Consider the following 22,660-nt stretch of genomic DNA (forward strand, 5'->3'; position numbering starts at 1 on the left):
CCACCTGCACCGTTACCTTTTCCCTCTCATTGAAGCCATCACAGGCCTGCCCAGAGCCAAGCCAGGAGGACACAGAGAACCCCTTGCAATAGCACAATGGTTGAACAATGTAGTGGCCATGTTCTGAAACCTCCCCCACAGGCTGAGGATTATCGCTCAGTTGGGAAAGTGCTGATCCCATCAGTGTCTCCATGGGACACCCAGGGAACACTTTGGAATACACACACCAAAGGAGCCACCTGCTTTATTCTCCAGCGTCTACCCCTGGACTCTAAGCCTTCCAGGTCTGCAGCGCCCTCTCTCTCTCCCACATCACCGTCTTTCTTTCTCTTAATCCCAACTCCACCCTGACCCACCTCCCTGCTTCTACTGTAATGGGTGCTCAAATCCCATGACCTGCTAGGGATCTCCTCAGCGCTAAAAATGAACGTTACAGCACCTAGAACCCTGTCTTGTGGACCTTCCCACCAGCCTGTGCCATCTGAAGCTCTGCACATGCTCACTAAGGTCTTCCGTGTTCCTTGAATCCATCGTGCTCACCAAGGTGCCTGGCTGGAGTCTGTACGCCATGGATGCATACATAAAGGGGTCTTCCACGGAAGAAGCCTGTACATGAGTGTGGGCATGAAAAACTGCAGTTCTGAGGGTACGCAGGCCTGGAGTGGAGAAAAGTAGAGTGGAGAGAGAGTTCACCAGAGTCGGGGCTACCTTGTTCCAATTTGACTATTCACCAGCTGGTGACGCTGAGTCTAACTTTGGCGTCACCTCCACGAGGCTCAGATTCTCCAGCGGAAACTTCTTGTGTCTTATCCCGCCAGCCCCACCCCACCCCACCCCCAGCCCCCGCGCCCCCAACTCTCTGGATCGGGATGTTTTATCAAAGGAAGGATCAGTACCTCTCTGATCCGAAAGACCCAGGGTCAGAATGCACCGCCTGCCGCACCCAGCAGGTGTCGCCGCGAGAGCGCCCTGAGCTTTTCACCTGTGCTCGCTCTCAGGTTCTGCTACCAGTCTTTGGGCTTGAGTCCAATTCCAAGTATCCACTGACAGTGAGATTCCGGAGTATCCTGCCTAGTCTCTCTCTCGGTACAGTCAGCCCCCCGCATTGAGGAGGGTGAAGAAAGAATTTGAGGGGTAGTAGTTCTGCGGAAGTCGCCTCCCAAGTTCTGGCCGCTGTGACAGAGCTTTAACGAGGCGCGAGGGTTCTGGAATGAGCCTAAATCCTCTCACCCAGAGCATGGCCCTTGGGCACCTGCTGGTCTCAACCTGCGAGTTTGCTAAGGATGCCAGGCGAGCGGGATTCCTCCGCCCCCACCCCCACCCCCTACCCCAACTCCGCTCCGCTCCTAGCCCCCGCCTCCCATCGCCGCGAGCTCGGAGGAGTGCCTCGGGAGCGCGCTCGGGGCAGACGTCCTCGACCCGCGGGCGCTCGGGCGCGGGGCGGGCGCTCCGGGAGGCGGGCGGGGGAAGGGCAGAGAGGGAGGGGCGGGGGCGGGCGGCAACAGCGCCCCGCAGTCCCCGCGCCTCAAACACTTGCCGCGATCGCTGGCGCGCAGCGTCGCCCAGCATTGAGCGCTGGTCCCTCCCTCCTTCTGCTCTGAAGCTCCCGCGCTCTGGGACAGTCTCCAGCGCCCAGCGCGGACCGACGCACCGACGGACTGCCTAGGGAGCCTCGGCCCGCGCCCCCTGCGCAGGCTATGTGGATTGCCCCGCCGGGCCCGGCCGGCGGGATCAGCACAGCCCGGTCCGCGGCACCCGCCACCAGCGGGGACTATGACCCGGAAAGCGCGGCGCTGCCTCGGCCACCTCTTTCTCAGCCTGGGCATAGTCTACCTCCGGATCGGGTAAGCGACGCGTGCGTCGTCTCTGCGGGTGCCGCTGAGGCAAAGTTGGCTGGGCCCCGGGAAAGAGGTGTGCTGCCCAACTTAGCTCAGAGAGGCTGTGCTGGAGCCCTGAGGGCACAAAGGCTCCCCGCGAGCCGATTACCCCCACCCCCCACCCCGGGTTCCACAAACCAGAGCAGGGGATTGGCCATCTCAAGAATCACAGAGTCCGGGAACCCCCAGAAACAGAAATCTCGTTGACTCTGGAGGAGAATAGCTGCTCCATTGGGTCCTCAAGGACACCCACCCCCTTACAAGCCACAAGCACAGCAGGTCGGTCAGGACCACAGCCACCCCTAAGAGATCTCAGAATTCCCGGCAGCAGCCCTGTTGCAGGCAAGGCTCCTGAGATAGCAAACTAGGACCCAGGAGCGGGCACGGTCCCTGGCAAAGCATAAGCCACCTCTCAGAGCCCTGGCACTGCATCATTTCCTGCAACCCTCAGACCCCCTTCCCAAGCTAAGAAAACAGCACCTTCAGCAGTCAGAACCAAACAGTAAGACCAGAAACAGTCAATGGATGGTCGGAGACACCAGAGAGAGATGCTCTCTAGCCACCACCAAAGGGAATCCAGACAGCCTGATGCTGGGGTCCCTGGGGTGGGCGCCAAGGAGGTCAGGCGTGTCAGGAGGTGGGGCACGCGACACTCTACGGGAAAGTGGAAGCAGGTGGCTCTATATACTGCTTGTGCTGCCTTACACAGTCTCCCTTTGTACTTAGGAAGTGACTTGTGTGTAGCGCGGTTGGGGGACGGGGTGGGGTTCGGTGGGGGAGCTTTAGTCACGGACGGAGGTGCTGGTGCCAAAGGGCCACCTTTGTTAGGCTTTATACCTGCCTCTCTAAACACCTCCCACTACCTGTGAACCTCCTGTCGCTGCTTTGAGGAGAACTGGACCCAAGGCCAGAGGGGAGAGTGTGTGGCAGACCCTTTGTGTTTCTCCACTGCCACTCTCAGGCCTCTCACTTCCCCAACCCCACCTCTCTGGACCGGGATTTCGAAACCAAGTGTGCGCTGAGTGGACTAGGCGGCTTCCAGCCCGACCGCGGATCTAGAGGCGGCTTCTGGGCTCGCGCGCTGCCTGCCTGCGGGTGTGTTTTAAGTGTTATTGATTCGCCCGCGTCTGGATGGCTTTTCTTTTTTTTCCGCACTTGCTTTAATCTTCGTGTTGGCCCGCGCACTACCGCCCTGCGCTCATCCACTCACTCATCCAGCATCCAGGAAGCCGAGGTCGAGCTTATTGGCTCTGGCCGCGTTAGGTATTGTCTTCTTTTTTAATTAGAAACGGAGGCGGCGCGGGGGGGGGGGGCTGAGGGGGAGCGGAGACACTCAAGAATGGAGAACAGAAAAACAGCAGAGAATAAACCTCTCTGGTCTCTCCAGGCTCCTAGGGACCCAGCTATCAGGTGGGGGTAGGTGGAGGTCATGAGGGCGTGGCCTTCTCTCTGGGATAGTTGGAGGGAGGTCCCAGTTATGAGTTGCAGTGACTTTGAACCGCTCTGCTGGCTCCTGGGTCTGAGGGTAAGGGCCCCCAAGTCCCTGGAGGTTTCCCAGTGTGGTAGGTAAGACCGGTTCCTGTGTCACCCACTGTGTATGGCACAGTTGTGGCATTTTGATTTTACCTGGGTTGTTCAAATAACTCCTAGTCCTGGGAGCCATTAGTTGCAAAAAATATTGGAAATGGCAGCTCAATATGTGCTTCTTAGAGGTTTTCCAGGGCGTAAACTGACTATCAGAAGCTCTTGTTTAAGCAAGGCAAGCGCTGAGCTACACAGAGTGGGCGTGAACTTTCTCCAGGAAGGCGTTGATGGAAAAGGGCCCCGCCCCCTTGGGGCACTAGAAAATTGCCTCTCTGAAATTAGGACCCATGGTGTCATTATTCTGCAGAAACAGACATTTCCTAGTGGTCAGCTAGGTGTTTAGAAGACTTGTAGTCAAAATCCTTCTGCCCTGCTCCACCTCAGACCCCCGCCCCGCCCACTGTGGCTCTGTGGGAGGTCCTCTGTAGTAGCTGAGAGGCGCCCCCTTCAGCACCTGCCATCCAGAGCCTTCCTCCAGATCTCACCCTCTGTCTCTGTGTCCCCTCCAGTGGCTTCTCCTCGGTGGTAGCTCTGGGTGCGAGCATCATCTGTAACAAGATCCCAGGCCTGGCTCCCAGACAGCGGGCAATCTGCCAGAGCCGGCCGGACGCCATCATCGTCATAGGAGAAGGCTCCCAAATGGGCCTGGACGAGTGTCAGTTTCAGTTCCGCAATGGCCGCTGGAACTGCTCCGCGCTGGGAGAGCGCACTGTCTTCGGAAAGGAGCTCAAAGTGGGTATGTAATCGTCAGAGACACCCTGAGCAGGACCTTCTGGGCTATGAAGAGAGTCAGGAGCCCTCTGTGATGCCTTTACCTGCACTATGCTCTAACACCCTTGCTGACTATCTTGTGCATGTATGGCTTGGATTAGGATCTCCCACTGAAGTCCAGGACCACAGTTGGAAGCCATGCCACCTTTGCTGGTTACAGGGAGAGCTACGCACCAACTGATGGTCCAAAGGCTCTCCGGCAGATCTAACATGTTTTCAGTATGAGGCCCAAACTTAAATGCGGGGTGTTTTGCCCACAGTAGGGAGCTGCAGCCTCTTGGGAAATGGGCAGATCTATTGGTCACTTAGTGTACGCTGGCATCACTATGATAGAGCTCAGAATACAACCTCCTGAGGGTAGGGTATGGGTGACCCATTCTCTGCCACAATCCACACCACTCCCCGCTGTGGTCCAGCATGTGCAGTCCTGTGACAGAATCCGCCTTATTCCTACAGCAGTGCTTTGGGACAGGGGAGTGGCATGTGTGGACATGTGTGTATGCCTGAGCACGTGCACACATGTATTCCACTTGCAAAGCAATCATGATAAGCTTGTGAAGGGAAGGGAGTAGAGACTGTCACTGACCTTCAGGAGGTGCCGGACTTTTGGGGAGGGCGTGGAGATGCCTTCTTGTGTGTGTCCAGACTTGGAGGGGGCGGGGTCCAAGATGGTAACAGACTCATGTCTGCACCGTGACCTTCCCCAAGGCACAGGGCAATAACATGGCTCTCTGGGCTGGGTTCACCCACACAGCTCAGCTTCAAAGGCCTCTTTGAATGCTCTCCTTAGCCCTAGCACTAGCTCTCCAGAGGGATGCTCAAAATCCCCAGTCCAGTCCAGCATCCTCCACATTCTGGTTGCTTCCCCAGCCTCCCTGCTGCCTTCTGGGCTCCCAGGCTGCCATACCTCCCTGCTGTGCCCAGCAGGAAGGAACAAGAACAATTTTAAGGTAGAAACCAGAGCGCGTGTTATTCTGTGAAAGGCCCCTTAAAGGGCCACTCATTCCAGCCAGCAAGAAATCATTTTTCACCTGATGTTGAGACCTTGGCCTCTTCATGACCACCTAGCCTCATCTTCTTTTCTAAACACACCTTATTGGCTCCTCTTAAAGGCCTTGGTGCTTCTCTAGAGATCAGTACCACAGTAAGAATCCTCTGCTCCCTCTCAAGTCTCTTGAGACCGCCCCTCCCCCAATTACCTGCTCCTTTGACTCTGCATCAGCCAACATCTGACACCATCTCAGTGCGGTTCTGCCCAGTCCAGGATGGCAGGGGCTCCCGGCCAGATCACAGTGACTGCACCCTTCCCTGCCTACCTCCAGGCAGTCTTGCTGAAGGGCTACTTTGGTTACCAGACCGTACTGACTACAGAGCTGGGCCCTGTGGTCAGTATGACAGAAACAGGCAGGTCCCCTCCTGTACAGCCCTTTCCCAGCACTCCCTGTCTGGATCTCAGCTACACGGAGTCCTCCTCTCCCGACATCTCCTTCTTCTCAACTTCAGAGTTGGTTTTCTTGTGTGTGAGAGAGGATGGTGTCAGCTTCAAGACTGTAGGTGAGGCCTCTGACATCCCAGTCTCCCGAGCCTTCTGCTTGCCTCCTTTCAGCTTTGTCCTTCTCAAATGTCCTATCCCCCTTTCAATTCCTGATACCCAGGATGGGGCTCTGACATTGTTTTAAACCTAATGGCCTTCCTGGGACATGATGAGTAAACTTGCTACAGATGAGTAAACTGTGGCTCAGAAGGGATTTGGCAAAAGTGAGTAACAGGGTCTCCCAGGACAAAGTTCATCTCGTACAGCTTGCTGTTTCAGAATTGGTTTAGCCAGCCTATGGTCACACTGTGATGATACCCATTGGGTTGTGGCTGAAGGGACAAGGATGGAGGAACTCCTAGATCACAGCACACACACACACACACACACACACACACACACACACACACACACACACACACACCTGGCTACATACTGTGGGAGTAGCCCTAACAGTCTAAAGAGGAGGGATGCCACCAGTATCCTGGGAAGCAACAAAGGATTGGGTTAGAGGCATGCCAGTTGAGACAGGTAAAGGTAACTATGAGGGAACACATGACATGGTGATGCTGGGGTACCCTGGGAGGAAGTAGGGAGGCAGAGCAGGGAGATAAAGTAACCCAGTCTAAGGAGGTTGAATTTCTAGGGCTTGGTATCTGTTGGAAGATTCTGACCATAGCCATGAATACCAAAGTGTGGGCTGAGTCTTAAACATTGTCACTATTCAATGGTTATTGACCCACAAAGCATGGCAACTTTATATGAGTCAAGCCTTTCTCTTACATTAACAAGTATCCTGTTATCTCTTAAGTTTAGGATTTTGGGGGGTGGGCTCCTCAACTAAGCCCCACCTCCAGGATTGCCTCAGCTGATTAGAGGAGCCAGCTCGTGGGGTGAGGATCAGGGGTGAAGTCTCTGACGTATGGAGCTTCTCTGGTACTCTGAGCCGCAGGGCACAGGTGTTGCCTTTGTAGGGACTTCTCAGAAGCTCCATCCTGCACATCTTCATAGATCTCACTGGCTAGAACTTAGCCACATGGCTTCACCTAGCTGCAAGTGAAGCTCCAAAAAAATCAGCAGACATGCATGGAGAGCAGTCATGCCATCAGCACAGGATGTTACAAATGCGCACGTAGATTGTGAGGTAGGGTAGCTAGTTTCTACTTCCCTACGCTGAAGGCCGAAGACTTCCTTTCTCCACCTGATCCCACTCATCTCAGCTGTGGTCGTCTGCTCTGCCTGAGTTTCCTCTCCCTGCCTTTCCTTCTGAGTGTCTGAGAAAGCTGTGAGCATGTCCAGACAAGGGCCTCTTGGAGTTGAAATTGAAACTAAGTCCAACACACCCAGGTGAAAGGGGGACTGTTGAAATGCCTAAGGAACTGGAAAGCTAGGGACGGTGCTGGCTTCAGAACAGCTGGACCAGAGGTTGCATTGTTTTCCAGCAACACTAGGGGGAGAGACAGATGGCCACTGTAGCCTCAGGACCACAACAGGTTCAAGATTTCGGGGAAAGAGCCTTGGCCTATCTCCAGCCAAACTGTAAAAGCCCCACTGCCTCCTCTGATTACAGTTTAATGAGGCTGGACTTCTGGTCATGTGTCCGTTTCAAGAGCAAGATGCTTTGCTGGCCAGCATGAGAGCTCCACTCTATCCATCCCTCATGGAAAAGAAGCAAAATGCCAAGGATGGGGGCTTAAACAGCTGGCATTTATTCCGATGAGAGGCTGGGGTTCAAGATCAAGCTCTGGCAGGGTTGTCTCTCCTGAGACCTCTCACCTGGACTCCCACAAGCTTCCCTACCCCCACTACCCATGCTGGGGATCCAACTCAGGGCTTTGCACTTTCTAGGGATCACCTACCACTGGCTCTAAAGCTGCTTTGTTGATGTGTCCTCACTTCGTCATTCCTTTTCCTCATGCAAACCCTTGTGGTTCTTTTAAAATGATACCAGTCTCCTGGGATTTAGCCCACCAGTGACCTTGTCTTAACCTAACCACCTCTTTAAAGATCTTATCTCTAATTGCGGTCACATTCTGGGGGTGCGTGTTAGGGTCAGATCTTCTGTGTGAGTCATGGGGGACATGACTGAGCCTATAGCAGCAAGCAGTGGCGTGGTCCATGACTGGATAGAGGTGCTGGAGGGATGGAAAGGTCTCAGAGGTGGTATACCCAAGATGGGAAGAGTGGTCTGAGTCTAAGAGCAAGGGATGGGACTCACTGGTCACTTGCTGGGATCATAGACATTGAGAAAACCCAGGGAACTGAGAATAAAGTCCTAGGAGACAGGGAGAGGGCTCAAGTAAAACTGGGCTCCAGCTAGTGAGTCTCTCCTGACAGGGCCGCAGACTCTTTCTATGTGGTATATGACGTGATATGTTTAGTTAGCTGAGACCCGGCCCAGGAAGACCCTCTGTAGGTCTAAGAAGGCCTTCAGCTCACCCCATCCCCACCTCTTTCTTCTGTGCTAGGGGTTGAACTCAGAGCTTTAACCACTCTAGGCAAGTGTTCTGCCACTAAGCTGCACCTCCACCCATGCCCCCAATTTTCTTTCTTCTTTCCAGCCCCCCAGAGACAGGGTTTCTCTGTATATCCTTGGCTGTCCTGGACTTGCTTCGTAGACCAGGCTGGCCTCGAACTCACAGAGATCTGTCTGCCTCTGTCTCTCTGAGTGCTGGGATTGGGATTGCAGGTGTGTGCCACCACACCCAGCTCCCTAGTTTTCTTACATTGTGTCCCTTCCTCAAATCCAATAGAAGAGTGATGGCCCTTCCTTCATCATGGGAGCTTCCTTCCCGACCTGCCCCCTCCCCCTCCCATACCAAGCTTTCTCTGTTGTGAATGCAGCAGAGGGTGGGGAGGTTTCCATGTCCCTGCTGGCTAATATTTTATCCATCAAACCAGATGGACCTCCCCCATGAAATGATTTCATTTCAGTTGTGCTTAATAGCGACTGCGACAGATTCTACCTCTGTCAATCTATAGTGCCACTCACTGCCTCCCCAACAGGACTTCCCAAGTCCTGGACGTTCCTTCCAGGTTGAGTGGGCGCCACATATAAGCTCCCTGCCACCTCCTGCCGTTGTGATATGTGTTTCCCACCAAAGAGAGGAGGTTGTTTTTACCCATCTGTGAGCTGCCTGTTATGTATTTTGCCCATTTTCCCTGTGGTCTTATAGGCTCTCCCATTGGGCTGGGATGGCTTGGTCGTACTGACATAAGGGTTGCCTTAGCAGGACCCAGGTGGGAAGCTTCACTCTCTGCTATCTTCACCGAGGCTCAAGCATGGCCCGGAACTGAGACAGCCCTTTCTCTTGCCCTGCCCTTCCAGTCACAGCGAGGCAAGGGTCACCTGCATCCTGCGGCTGCTTTTGTGGCAGGGCTGAGAGTCAGTCGTGGGTTTTTCGTCACTGGAGGGATTTGCCTGTGCACATGAGTCAGACTTGAGAATCTCGGTGTCAAGCTGTGTATTTTAAAACTTTTTGTTGCTCCGCTGCGCGGGCAGCTGGATGTGCCGGTGGAATGGAATCACGCATCCGGGTTTCCATTCTGCCCTGCCCTTACATTGCCGATGGCTTTGGGAGGGCATGTGACCTTTCCCCTCTCTCTGTGCCCATCTGGCGTGGCCCACCATGCCAGGTGGCAGCAGTAGTACATGATACAGGATGTAAGACCCTGGCACCTGGTGACTTAGATCTCAGAGAATCTCCTCTCCATCTTCAAGGAGCCTGTGTGCCATTCTAAGAGGGAGTCAGTGGCTCATATCCCAAGTCCTATTCTTTGCGTGGCAGAATTTGTTGGTCAGGTTACTGATCTGAGTTCTTTATATTGATTTCACCTCCTGGTTCAAGCCGTCTTCACACAGGCACTGCCTGGGCGTCACTTTCCTGAGACCTCCCACCCTGGTTGGATCTTCAGTCCATGTAGCCATCAGTGTCACTCTAAGAAGGATGCCCCCATGTAAGACCCTATTGTGCTTCCTGTTTCTCTCAGAAGACATGGCCCCTGCTTTTGCCCAAGTCCTGTGTCCCCACAGTCTGCTGCCCCATCTGGCCACATGCCACTCCTCAGATATCTGCTTGTCTTATCCCCACTCCTCCACTCCCTTGGAGACGCCTCATCACCCCCACTGCAGTGCAGACTGCATCCCTATCCACATTTTCCCTTCCCGCATCTTCCTTGACATCATCGCTACTCAAGACAGCTCAGGTGATTTGCCTTAGGCCCAAGGCTGCCTGCTCCATCCTAGCTGTGGACCCTGACCACAGTGATAAGGGTGCCTGTCTCCCAGGTGGCTAGAGGATGGATGAGGCCTGTGAGTGTCCTCCCCCGCTTTTTTGCTGAGATCATTTCTACCTCTCCAGCCAGATCTCTGTAGGGAGCAGAGGCCTTAGGCCCAGCACATGGAAGGCCCAGTGACCACTATGAGCTCAGTAGGCATAGGGGCACCCCAGACTACTGGAGCAGGGAATGTGCCTAGAGCACACACAGGGAGAAACAGCTGAGCTGTTGTAACCTGCCCTGCTGGTATTATGCATATTTCTGCTCAAGAGGCACCTCCTCCGGGAAGCTCTCCTTTCTGAGACAATTGACCCTTACCCACTGTGCACTGTTATATTTCTGGCACTGACCAACTTGTCAATGTGTCTTTCCTCACTTTTGTAAGAATGCATCTCCAGTTAGACTTCCTGTCCAGCCCCAGGTTCGATGGAACTTGGGTCTCCCAAACAGTCTTCTTCTCCCAGGACCTCCAGGCCTGGCATACAGTAGATTTTTATGGAGTACCCGAAGACCACTTTTTTCCACCCTGCGCTCCCAGTGTCTTAGAGCCCTGGAGGGCAGGCTAGCCCCTTTAATCCTCTTGACACCATGTCCGGGAGCCCCACACATAGTTTGTAAGTGCCCTATTTTCTTTGTTGGGAAGGTAACACATTTCATTTCCAGCCCAAATAAGACTGAACATTGCTTGCCACATATATCTATCTACCTGGGTCCCTAGAAGCCATGGCACTACTCATGGCAGCCGTTCTGTTTTTACAGTGTCAAGTAGAGGACCCAGGGCCTTGTGGCCCCTAGGCAAGCTCTTTTGACTAGCTGTCCGATGCACTCACTCTTTTGTGATCTCTCCCTTCCCTTTGCATTGCCTTCCAGTGGGGTGACTGTTGACTAGGTGGAGAGCCAAAAAAGACCATTCTAGCCTCATTCAAGAGCAGCTGTGCCCCAGTTCTGTTCAGCAGACTTGTCCCCAACCGACACTGCCTGGTCCTGGCCCCTCTCTGTCAGCTACCCTGGAGTAGGGGTTTGGTTTCATGGTTGGTGATGGGTGGCAGGTGGGGGCAGAGACTCAACATGCAATACTCTGCTCTGAGAGGGCCAGTGTGTCCACTAGTATACTAAAAGCACTAGAAACAACTTCAGCAGCCTCCACATAGATGTCTCAGCTGTATCCATGATACAGAGCTGCAGAGACTCACAGAGTGGGGATGGCTACTCTGCAATTGGCTATAAGCAAGTGAGCTCAGAACACGGTTTGGGGCCACTGTCATGTCACACGGTCTCGAGCCCACAATCCTTTCTGTGGGTCCAGAACAGGGGACTTCCTAGCATCTGATGTGGTCGGGACTGATGACATCTGTTTCAGCCAGCGTTCCCCAGCAATTCCCGGAAGGCACCCAGGAAACTCAGATGCCAGACTTTCCACACCAGGGCAGTGAAAACACAGAGACATGTCTGACATACAGGCAAGAATGACATACAGGATGAAGAGCTCAGACCCAAAGCCTAAGTCCAGGACATTTTACAGCTTCTGAGAAGTGTTTGGGTAAATTTATGGCTAAGATCCCCTCATACCTATTTGCTTGCCCCCATACTCACTCACCTGTCCCACAGACAGGATCTCTGTGCAATAAGAGCTGGTGAGCAACACACTAGTCAGCCACAGACTCTGCCCCAGCACTCTCACCATCTGATGGGAACAGATAAAGCCGGGGTTGAAGTGCACTGTAAGTGGAGGGCCACGTGGACTGTAACACAAGGCTGCGTGCAGGACCACCTGAAGGAGGGGCTAGTCCATAGGACGGACAGGATGTAAAGAGGTAGCAGGGATGGCTCAGCAGTGGTATTGTGACTTGTACAGGATCCCGGACTCTAGAGAGTATGGGCCAGCAGGATGCTGGGGTGATGGACAGGGATGGCGGGGAGACTTCAGAAAGAAAGGGAGAACGAGCAATCCCAAGTGGTTCTCAAACACACTATGTAGCCGAGGATGGCATTAAACTTCTCCCCGCTCCCCGGGGCTAGGGTTACAGGCATGCTCCGTCATTCCCAGACTTCCTATGGAAAGGTTTTGCATATCACATCCAGAGGTTTTGCTCAGTCAGGGAGCCGCCCGAGAGATTCGATCACCATGCTGGGTGGTAATCACCTTCTTTGCGCACACAGAAATTTGCTACGTCGCCAGCATTATCAACAAAGAAATGGTGATTTCCCATCATGTGCTCAGGGGTTGCCACATTCCTTTCCAAATGCTCACGGCCTCCGGTTTAGTATCCTCCTGCAGAATTTTTCCAGGGATGGGCACACATGACCTAGGATTCAGCTTTAGGTCCACCCGCCTCTGTCCAGCGCCTGGGAAACTCAGATGCATTGCTACCAAGTGTGTCATCCTTTCTCCCCAGGGCAGTGGTTTGAGGCGTGTCGTCCTTTACTCGAGGGGACTATCTGGGTCCACATCCCTTGCCTGAGAACTCCTACAGCTCCCCAAAATGCCCTGTCTTTTTACCCACAGCCTGTGAAAGTGGGGCAGTGTTTGGCTGCTTGGCAGGATGGATGGGAAGTCCTTTCCAGGGAGGGAGATAGAGCGAGGGGCGGCCAGCTCCACTTTCTCTTTGCCTTTCTTAACAATAAGCCATCTTGCCCAAGCAAAAGCCCTTTTCTTTCCCCATTCTCGCTTAGAATACAGCCAACAAAGGGCTTTTTGTCTCGTTTGCATTTTTTTTTTTTTGCAAGCCTCAGTTCATCCTGGATTTTCGCTCTCCTGACACTATTCTTTGAGATGAGCTTTTTGTTACATGGTCTTTCCAGCTTACCCATGGTAGACACTCCAATGCGTGCATGCACAAACATACACACACACACACACACACACACGCGCACACACACGCGCACACACACACACACGTGCACATGCAATCATTTCCACACAGTCATTCATTCAACCCAGAGACTTATAGGTCAATATTCTAGGTTCCCACAACCTCAAAGGGAGAGAAAGAAAACTCAAGTCAGTAAAAAAAAAAAAAAAGAAAGAAAGAAAGAAAGAAAAACAAACAAACAAACAAACAAACAAATGTATAAGGTGCTGGCCACAGATGGAGGGAGAGGAATATCATGAAGGGCCTCAGAAGTAGGGACATGGCAGCCACATCGTGGTAGATACCAGGCTAACCACCAATGCCTCTGCTTAGAGGGGCTATTTGCTGATCTCTGCCAGGTGTGGGTCAGGCCTCCTTTCCAGAAAGGAAACCCTTCCAGGAAGATTGTTCATGATTCCTAGTTTAGAAATGAAGATTTTGTAGCCCAAGAGGCATGTTAACTTGCCCGGGATCTTGTCATGCTGGGAAGCAGAGCCAGGCTGTGACCCGCAGGTTACCCAGCCTCTGGGTTCTGCTTTGAAAGGGCATCCCTAAGTTTAGGGAAGAGTCAAAATGAATGGATGGTGGCTATTGGAGGACTTTTAGCGGTGTGCTTTTGCCTGGATCTGTGGCACTAGGGACCCACAGACAGAGTTGAGACCTCTTCCCTAGATTGGGGATTGGAGCAGCAGGTTACAGTCGGGTGAATGGCACATGTCTTTCCCCATTTCTGTGTCCTATCTCCTCAGCTGGCTCAACCCCTGCCCCTGCCCCCCACCCACATGATTCCTAACCCTTAAATCCCCTGGCTATGCACAGAGCATCTCCTTACTCCCTCCTGTGTGGCAGAGTACTGGGCTGTGAAGAGCTACCACGCCAGCCTGGCGAGAGCAACCTTTTTCCATCTGTCTGTTTTCCAAATCATCAGATAGTTCTGCTGGTGTCACTGTAGACCGCTCATTCTCTGACCCATTGGCTTTAAATAGCAAAAGAGAAAAAAAAACTACAATGCACTCTGTGGTTTCCAGTCAGATACCGTAAATACACCCAGATAATATTCCGGTGCAAACCACGGGCAGCGTTCGCAAAGGGCGGAGGATGGAATCTTTGGGGCCAGCTTGGACAAGGGCTCATTTCCTCTGTCCCCATGGGACTGCTATGGAGCCGAACACAGAGGGCGTCAACCAGGCTCTGGCTTCACCTCAGCACTAACTTACCCCCACCCCGTTATTGACATTCCCCTAGAGGCTCCTGAGAAGCCACACTAGTCTTCAGGGCAGCCTGGGGTGGCCTCCTGTTTGCAGATGGGAATACTGAGGGCTCAGGGACTCGGAGTGTGGGCTGTCACCCAGCTGAGTGAGGCAGAGTAGGAATGGGTGGCAAGTGCCCTGCCACTCTGCCTGAGCTGAAGACACCTGGGGTTGGTTCCCCAGTCTTCTGTGTCAAAACCCCTGATATGTGGCTAGTGAGATTTGAGGGGAAGGTGGAGGGGAGGGAGGAGATTCCTCCCTGGGGGTCTGGGGACTGTTCAAGTCTAGTTTCTGGAGTCACTGGTGACCTCAGACAGGCCTTCCTTCTGTCTGTGGTCCTGGAGATCTCATCTCTGACTCTAGGGACAGAAGGCTATGCCCAAGATAGATTCTCAGCAGGCCCCTGTGTCCCCCTACTAAGTCCCCACTTCTCATCCCTGTCTTACCTGCCCCACACCAGCCAGGGACATTGATCTGGGTGCCCCTGTCCTAGAGACTCCTTTTCCCACAGATCTTTCAAACTCTGACACCCCCAGCTCCCATCACTGTGCTGTTTTGTTTCTTTGGGGTCCTCAGCTAACACAGTGACGTAATCTTCTGTCTGTCTCCCTACAATTCAGGGCCACACCTGAATCCCATATCTTAGTTCGTCCAGCCTACTGCACAGTGCCTACCACACAGTAGGTTCTCAGGAAATGTCCACTAAGGGTCAGGACTGGCCACATTCTCAGCCCAGGTGACAGGGGCCAAGATTTGGATGAGGCTCCTTCTTCTGCCCCTTGTAGTTCAGGGTAGATGTCTCATCATCATAGGGGCAAAGCCAGCTTCAACCGAGCTGGCATCCACTGATGGCCTGGAGTAAGGAGCCATGAGCTACAGGAGACTGGGTCATACTCTGGAGCCCAGCTGTGAGGTCTTGTGTTTGGGTCTTGTAATCTGCCTCTGTGCAGGGGTGACCAAGGTCAGCCTGCCCCTGACAGATTGGTTGACCGATTTGTCAATCACAGCAAGGTGTTCAGGACCCCACCTAGCCAGCAGCTCATTTCTGAAGACTTGGCACAATCTGTATGAATGTGCTGCCATCCGGCCCCGTCTACCCTTGTTTTGGAAGCTGAAGAACCACTCAGAACTTCTCTGCAGATATATCCTGCAGACACAAGGAGATGCTCTCAGTGAGTGTCCCAGCGACGGCTTCTCCTGACCGTGCTGGGAAGAGTGTGGACCATCAGGATTCAGGAATGGCCCAGGTCACAGATGGGGACACCATGTGACTTCTCAATTGGCTTCTGCCTGTGCCTGTGACATTTGTATTTTTTCTGTCTCCCACGCTCAGTCTAGGGAAGGAGAAGAGGCCGAGGGTGGGTAGAGCATTGGGTGGATTCTTGAGAGTGGGACGTAGGGATCCAGGGCCCTTCTGTACTGGATGTGCTGTCATCCTACTTCCTTCTCAGGGCACCAGGGCCAGACCAAATACTCATGGACAACTATTTTACTGATGGCTAGATGTCATCTCTTGACAGAAATAACGCATTCTGTGAAGAGCTGATACCTCCCTCTCTAACCACAAGTTTTAGACGCGGTGATAGGCAGATGTCGAGGCACGGTTACGGAACAATGCTACCCAACAAAGGCCTTGACTCCCAGCTCTGGCCCTAGTCTATCTAGGTGGGAGACCTTGGTCAGTAAAATTGGACGTTGTCTTACATCGGGGGCTGTTGAACAGTATGGCCTAGGGTCCCAAGTGTGAGTCTGGCACCCAGTTAGGTACACAACAAATGTTACTGCTTGTCCACCTTCGTCCCTCTGAGTGTGCAGAGCCTGGGGCTGACTGCTGGCTCCCTGGTTGTGGTAGACAGACTGGGATGAGAAGCAGGCAACCTGTTCACCACAGGCTCCATCCACCCCTGGTCAGACATTTCCACCTCAGTCTCTTCATCTGCAGACTGGGGGCACTGTCACTAGCCTGTGGAGGTCATCAGATCCCCTAGAATTGGAGGTACAAGTGGTTGCAAGTGTTGGGAACTGAACCCAGGACCCAGGTCCTCTGCAAGAGCAGCAAGCACTCTTGACTCTTCTTAACAAGCACTCCCAGCTCTCCAGATGAGCCTGGTTTTGAGGACGGGCAGGTATCCTCTTCCCAAGTTCTGTGACTGAGGAGCATCCTGTACACCCCGAGGCTGCTGCAGCTGTTGTAGCTGGTCTCCATTCCTCTGTCACCAGGCAGACATTTGTGATAGAGTGTTACACTGAAGGGAATTATATTCTCTAGGGACAGTGGGGATGAGAGAAGGGCTATGAGGAAATTAGGGTGAGAGCTGGGGAGAGGGTGTTGGCACCTTCCTAAGAGCCTGTGATTTCATCAATTACAATCTTGAGCTGCTCTTGATCCTTTATTGATGTGCGTGCTATAGCCTACATGATGCTTACTCCTCATTCCCTTTTGGGGTTCGGTTTGAGGTATTTACAGAGAAGGGACTGGACAAGCCGCAGCAAGGCTTAAGTGACTTTCTTGAGGGAGGCTGAGGGAGCCCTTGGATCTGTCTCATTCTGTCAACAGTAGCTCCCAGCAACCCCAGCCGGCTGGGCCTGGGTACAGAGCACTCAGCCCTGAGCGCTCCAGTGCTAAGCAAGGGTAGCTGTTCCTCCTTGCTTCTCAGAGCAGTGGGTGCTAAAAGCTGACTTGCCAGGGAGGTCAAGGCCATGCATGGCCCAGGATCAGACTCCACCATGGCAAGGCACATCTCGAACTAGAAACATGGCTGCCCTTCCTTCCCTCGTCCCAGGGACTGTGTGAGCAGAAGCATGGCCATCGGCATACCCACTGTCTGGTAGCTGACTGTCACTCATCACCTACATCACTCTGTGGCTCAGGAGACTAAAGAGAAATAGAAAGGATCACATGCAGGGCGGCAGGAAGTCACGCCAAGTCACCACAGGATACCCAGGGCTCACAGAGCCCCCACTGCACAAAGAGAAGGCTTGAGGAGAGTGAGGCTGAAGGGCTGGGGCTCCTGGTCTACCCTCAGTTTGCATATTGTAATGGAGTCTGACAGCAATGGCCATCACTATGTTCTGAAGTGATTTAGTCCCAGGACAGCTCTCTTTCATATGCGGCAACCCAGGGAAAGTGTGGAAGCTCCACTCTGGGTGCCCTGGTGTGCCACACTGTTCTGCCAGCCTCATTAAATGTAAGTGAAAGTAAAGGAAAAGCCACCCCCTCCCCTTCAGTTCTGTGAGTTCCAGCTAGCACTGTCTGCAGAAATGCTGTAATGGTTAATGTTTGGGATGCTTTCTCCTGCTTCAATGCTGGCAGTTTTTTCTCTTCCTCATAGCCTCCATAGGGAAGCAGGTGCTGTGACAACCCCATTAACAGTGGGGAAGTTGGGCACAGAGAGACAGCTGCCTCACCAGGGGTCACACAGCTGGAAAGCAGTGGAACACAGCTGCCTCTGATTGCCTCTTTCTCCAAAGCCCTTGAGGGCTTGACATTGATGTCAATATCTCTCCTAGGGATTTGTTTCTTGTGTGTTTGGTTTTTCTGGAGTGAGCCTAGGTAGCAAGGCTTTCCTCTTGCTTCTCTATGGTCCTGGGGAACTCAATAAGTACTTAAAGCATCTTGAGCAAGCCACAGTGTAGAGATACACTTTTGAGGAAGGACAGGGGCTCCACTCTGAAGACCCAAATTTTGGACATTTGTTAGACCAGGCTCTGGGTCTGCATGGCCCTTCCATTCCCTCCTAGGTAGGCAGTGGGATTGTCCCAGGCTCACAGCTAAAGAGACCAGCAGAGTCTTGGAGAAGAAGGACTATCCCACAACAGTCAGCAAGTGGCAGACGTGAAACCAGACATAAGCATGTCTTAATAGGGATGCTGAGGGGTGGGCTTCATGCAAACCGGAGTGATACTGGCTCTGTCCAGCCAAGATGAGCACCAGACCGCAGTTGAGGGCAGGACAGGTGGTATTCGAAGCAGGCTGGAGGGAGACCCAGGTGGAGGCCAAGATGCTTGGGCAAAAGGTCTGGGTTGCTTGCAGGTTTCTCACTGCTTCCTCAGTCTCCCCAGCAGCCCCTTGCCATCTCTGTCTCAGCTCCCAGAACACGCCCCTCTGAGGTATGTGTCCCCACCCATACATCTGCTCCAGCTTCTTCTTCAGTGCCCCAGGCTGTAAGAGCTGTGAGCCCGGTGCTCATTTGGTGATCATCACAGGCAAGTCCTGTTCTCCTTGACCTGCAGTGCACACGCATCTTTTCTTTAAATTTATTTATTTATTTATTTATTTATTCACTTCGCATCTCAATAGTAGCTCCCTCCCTCCTCTCCTCATGGTCCCACTCTCCCTCCTTCTTCCCTCATCCCCCTTCACCTACCTTTCAGAGTAGAGGAGCCCTCCCTCATCAGCCCACCCCAGCACATCAAGTCATATCAGGACACACTCTCTCCCTCTCCCTCAGTGGCCTGGCAAGGCGGTCCTGCCAAGGGAGAGTGATAGAAAAGCATGCAACAGAGTCCTTGTCAGAGATAGCCCTTGTTCCCCTTACTAGGGGACCCACATGAAGACCAAGCTGCCCATCAGGTACATGTGTGCAGGGGGCCTAGGTCCAGTCCATGCACGGCCCTTGGTTGAAGCTTCAGTCTCTGCAAGCCCCCGTGCACCCAGGTTAGTTGTCTCTGTTGGGGTGTCCCCGTTCCTTCCAGGTCTTTCTATGCTTCCTTTCACTCTTCCACAAGGCTCCCTGTGCTCCGCCCAGTGTCTGGCTGGCACACACATCTCTTTAACCTAGCTGTCAGAGGGGAGACTGAGGCCCAGAGAAGCTAAGCAGTAACATGACACTTGCACCTACTCAGCAATTCTATTGAGTGCATCCTGGTGCTCAGACCTCTCTACTCCTTGCAGTGGAACAAGCAGCCTATGGAGAGCGCAGAGGACAGATGTATAAGAACAGTGTGGCACACAGTAGTATCTATCAACAGTGACCATGAGAGCCACTGATACTGTTTCCATAGGTACTACTACTTCCTGGCCACTGGCTAGAGCTTTGAAGGCAAACTCTTAACCCTTCTAGTCACTGCCACAGCTGAGGAGACCAAGGCCCGGGACAGGGGCTGCCTCTGGTCAAGTCACAGGGACAGGGATTACCGGCCGCAGCTTCAGCTTTCAGACAGGCGGCCCACATGTGTTTCATAAATGTTGCTTTTCCGTAATGCAAACAAGTACAAGTGCCATGACCCTGTCAAATGTGCTGGGAGAGAGGCGGTAGGCAGAAATGGGATAGGAGCCCACCCCGAACCCCAATCCAGCTTCCCTGAGGGTCAGGGATTGCAAGAGAGCGAGAGTGTACTTGACTGGGGTCCCAGGCATTGTCATCACCCTAAGGAGCTCTCTGCACTGGTTGATATTTGGAGAAGCCTCCGCACTGTGGCACAGCCTCTCACCTGAGCCAGACCCCACCTCGTCCCTAGCTGCCCTTACCAGGAGGGTGTCCCCAGATCAGCTCTTACAAAGCTCTCTCCGCTCTTCTGCCCCCCAGGGAGCCGGGAGGCTGCCTTCACCTACGCAATTATTGCTGCGGGTGTGGCCCATGCCATCACAGCTGCCTGCACCCAGGGCAACCTGAGCGACTGCGGCTGCGACAAGGAGAAGCAAGGCCAGTACCACCGGGACGAGGGCTGGAAGTGGGGTGGCTGCTCTGCCGACATCCGCTACGGCATCGGCTTCGCCAAGGTCTTCGTGGATGCCCGGGAGATCAAGCAGAATGCCCGGACCCTAATGAACTTGCACAATAACGAGGCGGGCCGGAAGGTAGGCAGCAGGGAGGACGCTGCAGTGAGGTTCTTTGGTGACAGGGACGGGGTCTGGGAAAGCCCAGCTCTGCACTTAGTTTCCCTTCTGCTCCACTCTGGTGTCACGGGGTGTACGATATGACGCTTACTTGGCTGAATGCTGAATCGTCACCAACACAAAACGGGCGTTTATCATTCAAGGAGGGAAGCGGGCGGCTTGGGAGGCATTCTTTAGGGCTCCAGCATCAGCTGTGTAAACCGACTCTGAGGAAGGAAGGACTGAGGCAGTTGCCAGTTGCCGGAGGCATCTGCATGGACCAGCTCTAAGAGAAGCTACCGTTTCCTGTCTCCTCAACCAAGATCTAAGTGTACCTTAGAAGAGTAGGGCAGGAGTTCTCCTGTGTGCAGCAGCCTGACTGGGAAGGGTAGGGAACTGGATTGGACGGTCCAATCCAGTTCCTGAGGAGAAGCTGAAGAGAGTGACAGTCCATAAGACAAACCAAGAACCAGGAGCTGGAGGCTGCATAGGGAGGCAGATCCTGTCAGTGTAAGGACCAGCCATGGTTGTTGAAATGCACAAAGGCACCAGTACAGGCTGGGAACCCCGTCTAGAAGTAGTCATGCGTCGGCAGCCCGACCGGGCACCGAGGGACACCTAGGTCAATGCTAGCTGAGTCACTGGTTGACGCCTGAGGCTGGGATGGGTCCCAGAAGGTCTGTGAAGGATTAGAAATAGGAGCGAGTTTGCGCTCTTCTCTGTGAGGTATCAGTGAGGGTGGATAGGGACGACACGGACAGAGCTGTGGTGAAGTGAGGATCGGGGCCCATCCTCAGGCCTGACAGCTGGGTGGACGCTGGGAGCAAGATAGCCAGACCCTAAGTGTAAGTCTCTGGTTTTCTGTGCCATCATTTCATCTGTAGAACTGCTCTTGACATGGGAGAAGCAAAGACTAAAAGACAGTTTCCAGAAGGGCTCAGATACGAGAGTCTACGGTTTGGCCTGGTGACAGTGGCAAAGCAATGTGTTGTTCTGGTGGAGCAGGCCCTGCCCCGGGTCACGTGTCTTCTGGCCTGGATGGTTCAGCTCACAGTATCTCCATGAGGTGGTGCCATTGGAACCTGCCTTTATAGGGGAAGAAACTGAGGCACAGGCAGGTGGAGCCAGGCATGTCTGGAGCCCCAGTGTTCACGTTCTCTGCACAGATGTGTACATGGCTGCCATGGTGGCTGAGATGGTTAGCAGGATCACCTGAGCTCAGCCTGGCTCGGTCACTCATTCCTGAACTGCCAGGGCTAAGGTGAGGAAGGAAGGCAGCCCACCTAGGACCTGACCCGCCATCCTCGGTGTTCAGCCAGGGTAGGCATGAGTCCGTGTTGCACACATTTGCAGCACCCAGTGGGAGCCAGTCAGGACTGCGTCTGGGGGCTTACATACTGTGAGAGCATAGACAGGCTTGTTTCCAGAAGGAGGAGGCGGGGTATCGCCTTTCTCGTGTCCCTCCCCCACCATAGGCCCCTGGCTATATGCTGTCTGTCATAGCCTCTGAGGAGCCCTGGTGAGTGGAAGAGCCCTGATCTGCGCCAGAATGACATTCAGGCAAATCGGGTGGCCTCGGGGACCGTGCTTCCAGACAGGTCATCCGTGGGCATCCCAGCTGTTCCTTCCTCTCCACTGTTCTAGTCAACATGAAGGCCCAGAAGGATGAGACCTGCAGCTGTTGCACAGTGCAGTCTGGCTGGTCTGTGGGTTCCTAGGGGGAGTCCCCAAATCTGACAGGATGTCCTGATGTGGCTTCTCCTTGTCCAAGTCTTAGTTGTGATCTCCCCTCTCAAAGAAACTTTCTTCTTCTTCCTTCCTCACCTCTTCTTGGGTGTGGCTTTGTTCCATAGCTTTCTCACTATGGAGCTCACTGTAAGGGTATCTCTTACATCTGAAGATGGGCATACTGTGCACGGACGTACGGAGGCACGGACGCACTGACTGGGCCCTTTGGAAGCTAGGTGGAGGCACGTGAGAGGGGCAGATGCTCTGGAAACAAGCTGTGGAGACAGCAAAGTCCAGCTAGACCTTTGGGTATGGATGGAGCACAGGAGGGAGGGATTTTTTCCCCACTGCCTTAGCCATTGTTCTATTGCTGGGAAGAGACACCAGGACCAAGGCAACTCTTATGAAAGAAAGCATTTAATAGAGAGCTGCTTACAGTTTCAGAGGATTAGTCCACTATCATCATGGCAGAGAGCATGGCGGCAAGCATGACACTGGACCAGTAGCTGAGATCTGTAGGCAGAGAGTGGGGAAAGGAGGAGAAGAAGAAGGAGAAGAAGAAAAGAAAGGGAGACAGAGAGAGACAGAGACAGAGAGAGGGCCTGGCATGGGCTTTTGAAACTTCAGTGTCCACCCCTAATGACTCCAACAAGGCCACCCCTCCCAATCCTTCTAATCCTTTCAAAGAGTGCTACTTCCTAGTGATTAAGCATTCAATTATGTGAACCTGTGGGGCTCCACTCAAACCACCACAGGACCCTTGTCCCACAAAAGCAGTTACTATCCCGAATACAAAGGTTAGTTGGGGATCCTGGCTTATGTCTGGATCCCAGAGGATATTGCTGATTGTAAAGCACACACACCCCCACACCCAGGTCTCCCCAGCATGTATCAGGCTACAGTGGACTCCATGTGGCTGGCAGGGAAAGGCCCAGAGCAGTTGGGCAGAGATGGCAGAGGGGCTTGGG

General features: G+C 53.5%; 1 protein-coding gene across 1 annotated transcript in view; it reads left to right on the plus strand.

The window, feature by feature from the left end:
* The first annotated feature begins 1,533 nt into the window (after positions 1 to 1,533).
* The window catches only part of WNT7A (Wnt family member 7A), a 45,792-nt gene continuing 24,665 nt past the window's right edge, over positions 1,534 to 22,660 (plus strand). The window contains exons 1-3 of the mRNA XM_084765245.1: positions 1,534 to 1,844; positions 3,971 to 4,197; positions 19,675 to 19,946. Of these exons, the coding sequence (XP_084621371.1) occupies positions 1,774 to 1,844; positions 3,971 to 4,197; positions 19,675 to 19,946 (570 nt within the window). The 5' untranslated portion in view covers positions 1,534 to 1,773. The remainder of the gene's footprint in view (positions 1,845 to 3,970; positions 4,198 to 19,674; positions 19,947 to 22,660) is intronic.

Source organism: Acomys minous (assembly GCF_964271855.1).
Source record: "Acomys minous genome assembly, chromosome: 17".
NCBI classification, from domain to species: Eukaryota; Metazoa; Chordata; class Mammalia; order Rodentia; family Muridae; genus Acomys; species Acomys minous.